The sequence below is a fragment of the Chrysochloris asiatica genome, unplaced genomic scaffold, assembly GCF_000296735.1.
Source record: "Chrysochloris asiatica unplaced genomic scaffold, ChrAsi1.0 scaffold00243, whole genome shotgun sequence".
NCBI lineage: Eukaryota > Metazoa > Chordata > Mammalia > Afrosoricida > Chrysochloridae > Chrysochloris > Chrysochloris asiatica.
In genome coordinates this window covers 1,797,810-1,808,494 of record NW_006408761.1, presented here as the reverse complement: position 1 = coordinate 1,808,494, position 10,685 = coordinate 1,797,810, and the positions used below count along the sequence as shown (strand labels likewise).

General features: G+C 42.2%; 1 protein-coding gene across 1 annotated transcript in view; it reads right to left on the bottom strand.

The window, feature by feature from the left end:
- Window positions 1-10,685, bottom strand: part of LOC102828606 (chromosome unknown open reading frame, human C5orf22) — a 35,894-nt gene that overhangs the window by 19,277 nt on the left and 5,932 nt on the right. The window contains exons 3-6 of the mRNA XM_006873508.1: window positions 9,691-9,840; window positions 4,219-4,645; window positions 2,119-2,181; window positions 1,744-1,865 (exon numbers count right to left, since the gene is read on the bottom strand). Coding sequence (XP_006873570.1) covers window positions 1,744-1,865; window positions 2,119-2,181; window positions 4,219-4,645; window positions 9,691-9,840 — 762 coding nt within the window. The remainder of the gene's footprint in view (window positions 1-1,743; window positions 1,866-2,118; window positions 2,182-4,218; window positions 4,646-9,690; window positions 9,841-10,685) is intronic.

The window sequence follows — 10,685 nt, the reverse complement described above, 5'->3', positions numbered from 1 at the left end:
AAGCTTAGCCATCCTGGCCTCCAAGGAGCACTCTGGCTGCACTTCTAGTATTCTCCTCCAACACCACTCATGTTAGGAGTGAGTTAATTAAATGTTCAACCAAATACAGCAGGCTAATGTTTCAGTTGATAATTTTGCATGGCCCATGAACTGCAAGGTCGGTTGTTCAAGTGCACCAGCTGCTCCTTGGAAACCCTATACAGGGTCACTATGGGTCAGAACCGACTCAACGGCACTTAACAACAACTAATCCTTTGAAGTCAGTTTCAATTCCAAATGCATTCTTCTTTTTTTAAAATTTCATAATTATCTATTTTATTCAGAGAGCAGTCTGATCACATATGGTCCAAGAACAAACAGTAAACCAAATATAATCAGAGGGTAAAGATTGGTCTTCAAACATCATAGCCAATGATGCCATGCTTGCCTATGATCTCGCTGATATGAAACCGTATCCACACCTCAGTGGCCACCAAACGATTCAGCAGAGCTTCCTTAACTGTGAACTGTTTGAAGCGCCCAGTTTAAGCACTATTGACTATTTTTCTCAGGCTCTGAATAGCTGTAGAGATCTCAGCAGGGGTTGGAGGAACCAGCTCCACCTTGACATAATGCTGAAATGTAGCCAGTTGAGGCTTTGAGGAAATCACAGTAGCGTTTACCATCGCCGGAGCCTTCTCCACCAGGTTACGGATAAACTCGGCCATGGTTCTAGGGTGGAAAGCCCGTTTCCCACAACGGCCAGCTGAATGTCAACTACCCCAAATGCATTCTTAATCCAGTATCCCAAAGCAACAAATAACACTCTAAAAGGACTTCTTGTGCCATATTTTCCAGGAAACGTGAACAAATAGAGAACTGTTCAAATGAAGGACTTAATGAAAAACCCAGTGCTCAGATACTGCTGTCTCATGTCATGAGGAGACTGAACACCAACTCTAGAACTTGTAGCAGAGACCAGTATTACCACGGCAATTTATTTTTCAATTGGTTGGATAACATTTCTTCTTACTCTATTTACAGCAGGCACCACCTTACTCGTCTTTCATCATCTGCCATAGGAAGCACGTGTTTTATATAGTGCAACCTGTGAGAGGCAGAACTCAACAGACTGCTTTGTTTTTCCAGGTCTCCCACGGAGGGGGTGCCCACCGAGGTCCAGGCGCGGTTGGAGCACTTTCCTTCTATTAGTTTTAGTGGAGAGGACTTGTGTTTCCCTTCGCTGACAGGTTTCTGCCTTTCAGAGGCTTTAGCTTTCACAGTTGTACATGTGGCAGCTACAGCACAATGAATAAAAGCCTGCTCTTTTACTACACGGTTCTGGGCAGCTTACCAAACCTAGTGTCTGGGTTTCCTCATCTGGGAAGCGGGTGCTGTAACACTGAAACCATAATCATCTTAAAATAAATAAATGAGTCAGTGAAAACTAAATCCTCAGAAGTACCCTGGGCATATAATAAACACTCAATAAGTGTTCATTGTTGTTCAGTGCTGTTGAGTCAGTTCTGACTCCTAGTGACCCAGTACAGGGTTTCTCAGGAGCGGCTGGTGGGTTTGAACCACTGACTTTACAGTTAGCACTCCAGTACTTACCCTATAGCACCACACCAAGAGTGTTAGCTACTACTAATAAACACAGGTTAAATTTCCTACAAATTGATGATGATGATTATTTTTAGCAATTTATCAAGCAAGCTTCGCAAGCTAATAGCATAAGAGGGACAATGTCTGGGGTTTTCTCACCCAGGGTTTGAAGCCCATCTCTGTACAGTGTCTTCATCATCTCCATCACACAAATCAGCAAAGGCAGCCTCAAGATCTTCTAACTGATGAATTCGAGTATCAACACAGTCTACCAGATCTTCCTTGGAAAACACATTTAAAAGCTGCAGTTATACGGTTCGTTTTTGTTCCAAAGGCAAATGAAAGCCCATGACAAGACACATCTTGATTCAATAGTTACAAAGTGATTGCCAAGTACTCTAACCAAGGGCTTTTCCAATAAATATACACAAAGTATTTCAACAATTCTTTAAGACCATTCAAATAAGCTACAAGATATTATTATATAAATGACAGACAAATAGATAAAACCGCAAAGAAACAAATCAAGGATACCTCTGTTAGGTTGGCAGCGGGCTTTTTAAAATGATACAGCTCTTGTAAGATTTTGTACTCTTCCTGGAAAACAAAACAATTCTCATCCCAGAGAAGAAATGAACCTTTTATAATGATGAGCTTTAAGTGAAACACAACGTAGACTTGGCTCCGATACAAGGACGTTTAAGGTAATTTAAAGTTATTTTGGGAGAATCAGCTAAAATATATCATTTTAAATGTCTAGTGTAAATGTTAGGAAGCTCACTGGTGGTACAATGGCTAAGTGTTTGGCTGCTCACTGAAAGGTCAGTGGTTTGAACCCACCATCGGCTCTGCAGACTTGTTGATGTGCTCCCGTAATGATCACAGCTTAGAAAACCCAACGGGGCAGACCTACTCTGTGATAAAGGAGCGCGAGAAGTCAGATTTGACTTGATGACAACAATGCTGTAAATACTATTATTTTTTTCAGCGCAACACTACCCAGCTGGGTATGATGATAATAGTGTCCATGAGATGGAAGATATTTCTAATAGCTGTTGCTGTTGTTAAGCGTTGTCAAGTCGATTCCGAATCACAGCGACCCTACATAGGGTTTACAAGGTGCAGCTCATGAGTTTGAACCACCAACCTTTCAATTCAAACTGACCCTGCTGAAACCACAATTGTTTCTGATGTACGAGGGCAAGTAAAAAGTATTGCTATAAAATCACAGAATCCTTTATTAAACCTAAATATCAAGCTGTGAAGCTATTGCTTCTCAACACATCCTCCGTCCAGGTCTCGACACTTTCACCCTTTAAAGAAAATTCTGCCCTCTTTGATCCACACATCAAAAAGGTAGTTTGGCATCCTCAGGAACTCAAATAGTGTTCCTTTTAAATGCTCTTTAAGTCTGGAGAGCAGAAAGAAATCTGAAAGGGCCAGATCAAGTGCACAGTGGAGGAGGAAAGGTTCCCCAGGGAAATCCTCACAGGACAGTTCTTGTGAGGCATGAAGAATGAGCAGGGGCATTGTTCCGATGGAACGCAATTCCCTGGTGCAAGTTTTGTGTCCTTTTCCTCATCAATACAGTTTTCCAATTTCTTAAAACATCTTGGTAAGTCCCCAGATCATCCTGGGTCCTCTAAGAAAACCTATCAAGATTACACCTTTGGAATCTCATAAAACAGGCATCCTAACCTTCTGAGCTGATCTCCCTGCCTTGAATTTACTTGGCCAACAGATCCCGTTACAAGTCACTGTTTTGATTAGACCTTTTCTTTCTTTCTTTTTTTTTTGAAGGCACCCTAATGAGACTAAGACATTGTGTTACTCTGATGACTTGTCTGTATGCATCCACTGACTGCAAACATGCTTAGCACATTTTGTTTGAAAGAACACGTGTATGCATGAACTGTACTGATATTCTTTTGACTTACCCTCGTATGTACAGAACAAGGGCCATGAAGTACAAAATCCACCACCAGCTTCACTAGCAGTCAACTACTGAATTTAGGTGGACCGTGCATTTCAGATCTGCTGAGGTACCCTGACGATCACAGTGCCGTGTACAATGAACCACCTCACTGTTAATGAGAAATTGGTCACAAAGGGTTTTATATGCATAGAACAGATGTGGCCATGGTATTAGTTTTTGAGGAGAGGAACGCAGGGAATGGAGATAGGAGTAAAATAAACTACTTTTCAATGTGTACAAATTTGTGTGTGGTATGATTCTGTTCTTTTCAACCACCTATGTACATATTGCGTGGCAACAGTAGTGAGGTTGGCCCAGGATCAGGCAGTGTTTCGTTCTGCTATGCATAAGGTCGCTATGAATTGGTACCAACTCGATGGCACCTAACAACAACAACAACAAAGTACATATTATCCTAATGAATAGTATCTAGAGGAGGAATTGACAAACCTAAACTTAGTGCTTTCATATGGCCCTCGAGTAATTTACAGTTTTAAAAGGGTTTAGAAACAAAATAAAGATTACGAGAGCAAGAATATATATGGCCCCTAAACACAAGTAATTACTATTTGGCTGTTTGTAAAAAAGTATGCCAATCCCTGATCCACAGAAGTGTATTTCAATTCTTAGGATCCACATTTTTAAAATGCCATACTTACCTGAGCGAACATTTCTTTGAATGGATTCTTGACGGAAAAGAAATCTAAGTCAATATCTAAAACAAATGTGTCCCTTTTTTTGAAAATCTCCAGAAGGTCTCCAGTGTTGGCTGCGGCCTGGCCCTCCTGAGCCTCGGGACATGAACACGATGGTTCCAGGCAGGTTTGACCTCTTTCCTGCGTCACTAGGCCCTTTTCCTGTCCTTCTGAGTACGAGGCACAGTTGGGAGAGGCAGCGTGTCCTGCATCCTCCAGTGCTAGCTTTGGTTTCTTAGCAGATGATACTGTACCATTTCCTTCCTGGTTGTGACAGAATTCATAAGCTTTTACCATAACTACATCCAAGTGTAAAGGTTTTTGGTTCTCTAGCTGGTCTTCAGGTACATACAGACCATCACTTAGGAAGTAATGATCTGTACTTGTGACCCTGGATCAGAGGAAAAAAAATGTTTTTTAGGAAACATAAATAAATGAACCAACATTTCACTACAGTATTGTAGAAATACACAAAAGGACATATATGATAAAACCTGAGAGTTGTCTCTAATATTTGCACCTCCTGGTTTTCTACAAGGAGCCCTGGTGGTGTGGTGGGTTAAGTGCTGAGCTGCTGACCACAATGTCGGTGGTTAAAACCCATCCGCCGCTCCGTAGGAGAAAGATGCGGCTATCTGCTCCCATAAAGATTTACCATCTCAGAAACCGTAACGAGCACTTCTACTTTGTTTTATGGTGCTGCTATGAATTGGAGCTGACTTGGTGGCAGCAGGCTTGGTAGTCTGGGTTTGGCTTCTCTACAGAAACAGCAATCCACACATGGGCAGCCCAAAGCCAAGGTAAGACGGCACAGCATACTTTGCAGCTGGATATGGTCCCGATGGGGAATGGGAGAGAGATTACAGAACCATGCTCTCATCTTCTCTGAGGACTAGAATGTGGACATGGCCGTGACACACGGGCAGCACTTTAGAGGTGGTGGAGCAAAGATAAGAAGGCACCAGGGACTCTCAAACTGTAGAGCTGAGGCAGACATAAGTAATTCTGCTAAACCAGTGCTACTTCAATCTTTCTCATAGCAGCCGAATCTTTACCCAAAACAACACTTTTAAGACACAAATTATATCTGGAAATCATTTTCCTTAACAGAAGTATCCTCTTATGAATTGAACTGTAGCCTCCAAAAATACATGTTGCAAATCCTAACCACAATATTTGATGTGTTGGGCCGATAACTCAAGAGTCAGAGGTTTGAACCCACTAGCTGCTACTTGGGAGAAAGACGGGGCAGTCTCTTTCTATAAAGACGTACAGCCCTGGAAACCTAGAGGGTAGTTCTACTCTGTCCTTTGGGTGGACAGCAGGTGGAATCAGCAATGCGAGGTCAATGGGTTCGAGCTTTCTGTGTTATGTTAAAAGACCACACCATTGCAGAGAATGTTTTACTCCAATCACCACTGAATTGTAAAAAGAAGAGACGAAGAAAGTAATGGGAGAAGACAGATGCCATGCAGCCTGAAGATCACCAAGGACTCAAGCAGCAGAAGGCAGAGAGACAAGGTCCTTCCTCCAGACGGGAAGACATAGAAAGCCATGCCCCAGAGCTGGCTGAATTCAGAATTCTAGCCTCTTAAACTGTGAGGGAAAAAAAATTTTTTTTGTTAAAGCCACACCATTCAGACAATCTGAAACAAAATTCAGAATTCTGTTACAGCACTACTAGATACCTAAGACACACCTTTTAACATATTTCAGTTTCAGGATCAGCACTGGACTGAGAACCCCAAAGGTTGGCAGTTTAAACTTTACCACCAGCAGCTTCTTGGAAATCCCATACAGGGTAGCGATGAGTCAGAACCAGCTCAACTGGGGAGCATTAACAACAACAGAAGAATTTTAATATGAATGTTGTTGTTGTTGTTATGTGTTGTGAAATCAGTTCCGACTCAGAGTGACCCTGTACAGGGTTTCCGAGGTTGTAAATCTTTACAGGAACAGAAAGCCTCATCTTTCATCTTTCTCCCGTGGAACAGTTGGCAGTTTCGAACTGGTGAATGTAAAATTAGTAGCCCGATTCGTAACGACACCAATGAATGTTGTTGTTGTTAAGTGCCATCGAGTCGATTCCGACCCATAACGGCCCCGTATAGGGTTTCCGAGGAGCAACTGGTGAGCTCTAACTACCAACCTTTCAGTTCAAATGGCTTTGCAGTCTGGCGCATTAACCCACAGCGCCACACCAGGACTCCGCTGAATAGCGACTTCAAAAAAGGATTATGCACACGTACATTTCACAAGTTTCTGATTTTACACAAATCATCATGTTCTTAGCTTTTCAACTGTATTATGCCCTGGTTAAGTATAGTACTTTGAACAGCGAAATCCAATGCTTATCCCAGAGATGTAGTTGGTGTTAAATGCTGTCGAGTCGCTCCCGACCCATAGCGACCCTGTATAGGGTTTCCAAGGAGCAGCTGGTGAGCTTGAACCACTGGCCTTGCAGTTGAAATGGCTCTGCAGTCTGCTGCATTAGGTCACAGCACCCGCCCCGCCAGGACTCTAGGAGATAGGCTCTATCACACTGAGAGTGGATACTATTTATGTCCTGTCCCTTCCCCAAACACATTTAGAAAAGACACAATTTCCCAAAAAGATTAATCATGAACAAAAACTCATACTAACGTTTATTAAAAACTATACCATCCTAAAAAAGACAAAGACTGTATTATCCAATCTAAATCTGTATTCTAGATAATAGCTATACTTTTGTCATAAGGGAATTATTAAATATTCTTAAGTCTTTGTAACTACCACCCAGGGATTGGGTGGGACCATTCAAATGGGGTGCATAAAACTCTAATGTGGGGAGTGGTTAGCTTTGCCATCCCCACAGTACAACACGCTGACGGATGAGTGGTGGCTATAAAGATTACAGCCAAAGAATCTTGACAGATCGCAGTCAAGAAAACCCTATGGAAAAGTTCTATTCTGAACCTACTCAGTGGCATTTAATAACAACATACATATAAATATACATGTTGTCTTAGTCACCTAGTATGCTGTAACAGAAATACCACAGACAGATGGTTTTAACACACAAATGTATTGCCTCACAGTTTGGGAGGCTACAAGTTCAAATCTAGAACACCGGCCGTGGAAAGAGGTCCTTGTCTCCTTTCAGCATCTATGATGCTGTTGCTAAGTGTCCTACAGTTGGGTCCAACTCACAGCGGCCCTGAATAGGGTTTCCAAGGAGCAACTGGTAAGTTTGAACTGCCAACCTTGTCTGCTGGCATAAATAGATAACACAACAATGTTAATCGTTTCATTAAAATTCATCAGAAAGAAAAAGGACCATTTTTAATGAGAAAGGTTATATTTCATATTCAGTGTATTACCATTTCATCCCACCATCCTTCAGCTTCTAGAAAGTTATGGTGAAATGCTGAAACTATTCATCCCTTCGCAACATTTACTTATTTATTTATTTTTTTTATTGTTGTATGGATGAAGTTTATAGAGCACATTAGTCATTCATTCAAAAACTCCTACATATTTTGTTCCATGACATTGGTTGCAATCTCCTCAATGTAGTATCACTTTACCCTTTCCTCGGTGCGTTTCCCATTTCCACTCCCTCTTTTTTTCTGACCATTCATGACTTCTGACATTAGTTTTTGTGCAAATGCCATTCTTTCAACTTTGTATGATAGATGGATTTTCCCAAGGAGCACTCCTCTCTGGCATTATTACTCATCTCAGAAGCCTAGCTAGTATTTCAAGGCAGTTGATTTATGGGAGTGGGTTGATTTCCAGACTTGATGGGAATCTAAGGGCCACAGTCTACGGGGTTCCACCAGTGGCTATTTTCATGATTTTAAATTTTGTTCTATGTACTTTTTCTCATTGCAATAGAACTTAGAAAGTAAAGAATATTCTGATGTTGCTAAAGGTTTTACATCATCACAAGATACACAAAACATTGGTTAGTTTATACACCAAAAATATGTATGTGGCACCATGAATTTGTAGTCCTGGTGTGGTACTGCAGGATAATGCACTGGACCGTAAGGTGGGCAGTTCAAACCCACCAGCTGCTCCTCAGATATCCTATACAGGGTCACTATGAGTTGGAATTGATTGACTCGAGGGTACTTAACAACAACCATGAATTTACTTAATAAGGCTTTTCTTTCCAAAGTTAAGTTTTAACTCCCACCAAATGATTACAGCAGGAACCATGCAGAGAAGAGTGGGTAAAACTCTAATGGTGGGAATGGATAGTTGTGCTACTCTGCTGGGTTTAAAAGAAGCCATTTCCAGAGCAGGAGCACATGATCCCAGGGCCATCAAGACAGAAGACCCGAGCATGGACTGTGCGATCCCTGGACCTGGGAAAGGGTCAGACGTGGCAGTATGGAGAGACAGCAGCTGCAGGCTTCAGGCCCAGGGACCAATACAGCTGAGTGCCTCTGGGCAGGAGTCAGCTTGCACGATGTGCCCTCTGCACATTACAGACTGGTTACCAGAGCTTTGTAACACTCGTCAGAGCAGGGCAGAGGTTGAGGGGTCACAGGCTGAGAGGCAGGCCTGCTGTACAGCAGAAAGGAGGCATTCCTGATGACAATTGCTGCACCCCGAGTTGTTTCTGATGCTGAATTGTACCCTGCTCACGTCCCTAACAAACCCCGTAATCGTGAGGACTGTTATGATGTCTGTGTGGCCATTGCAATGGATCATCAAACCCAGATGTGAAGCCGAGAGTGCTGTGGGAGGGATGGTTGGTGTCAGAAGTGGGTAAAGAAGGTTGCAGGGTGGGAACATGTCTGACCTCCACTTCATAGGAAGTGGCCTTGGGATGATTTTGAGATTTATTCTTTTACCGCCTAGTAAACTCACAGGAAGTCAGACACAGCCTACCTACCATGGCGCTGCGGGTTAATGCACTGCGCTGCAAGGTCAGTTTGAACTGCAAGGACCCTCTACAGGGTTGCTAGGAGTGGGAATCGACTTGATGGCACTTCACAACAACAATCATAGTAATAAAATTAAAGCCCTAAACAGATTTATTCAGTTATGTGATTGATAAAAATATCAAAAGTGAGATAACGTCGTTCTTTCACTTTGGATTGTTAAATTTAACAAACAATTGTCACATTGAAAGAAACTAGCAAAATGTATCACTGAAAATGTAACAACAATGATTCAATGGAGTTAGTCATCAATGGACTCAGAACTCCAGCAGACAGAGATCATGTTACTCAAAAGGCGAACTTGACCAGCATGGAAGTACAAATGGCTTGTGAAGTTGCTCAAGCCCTTGGAACCTGTTCTGGTGTTTCCAGAACTCTCTTTGGAGGCTCTGAGGCTTACTTTGCTTCTACTCACATGCACAGACAGTCGTGAAGTAATTACAGGAATCCAAAGCAAAGTAATAGCATTCAACCAATCTCATACTTAAAACGACAAAAATACCTGATTGTCGTGGTGGACGTGTCTTTGCCTACTAAAAAGTGATGTTTGCCCTCTTTCATTTGCTGAGCCCATGGAGGATGGAGCCACAGTACGTGCGAAAAATGACCAGCATACACTGCAGGCATAATCCAATTCTCAATACTTAATTCTCTGAAAGAGAGAGAGAACATTACAACTAGGAATGAAAGTATTTATTTAAAAGTCATCTCCTCCACACAGCATTTTAAGATGTTGTTGTTGTTAAGTACCATGGAGTCGGTTCTGACTCATACTGACCCTGCATAGGGTTTCTGAAGCTGTAAATCTTTATGGGAGCAGAAGGCCTCATCTTTCTCCTATGGAACCGCTGGTAGTTTCGAACTGCTGACCCTAAAGTCAGAATGATTGTCATCATGCTAAGGCATCGTTTGCCTTTTTCATTATATTCATGTTTGAGCTGATGGTGCAAGGCAATGGTGGGTTTGGCATCTTGAGATGAATCACGGGAGTGGCACCGAATAAAGACAGTAGTCAACATCTACCACTCGTCTGTCAGTGTGTCACACTGTAGTGACTTGCAAGTTGCTCTGATTCTGGAAGCTATGCTACTGGTATTTTTATTACGAGTGGGGTCACCCACGGTGGACGGGCTTCAGATGAGCTGCCAGATGAAGACAGACTTGGAGGAAGGAGAGACCAATGACTTCCGAATATTAAGTCACTGAAAACCTTATGAGTAGCAGTGGAACACTGTCAGAAAGCACCGAATATTGAGTACTGAAACACGATGAAGAGCACCAGAATATAGTCAAACACAGTGCCAGAAGATGAGCTCCTCAGGTTGGAAGGCACTCAAAATATGACTGAGCTGACCATGGATTAAAGCTTTCAGGACCTTCAGTTGCTGATGGGGTACAACTCAAAATGAGGAAAACCAGTTGTATGACGATGAATCTAGGAAATTTGGAAGTTGTCAAAAATGAAATGGAATGCATAAACATCGATATGCTAGGCAT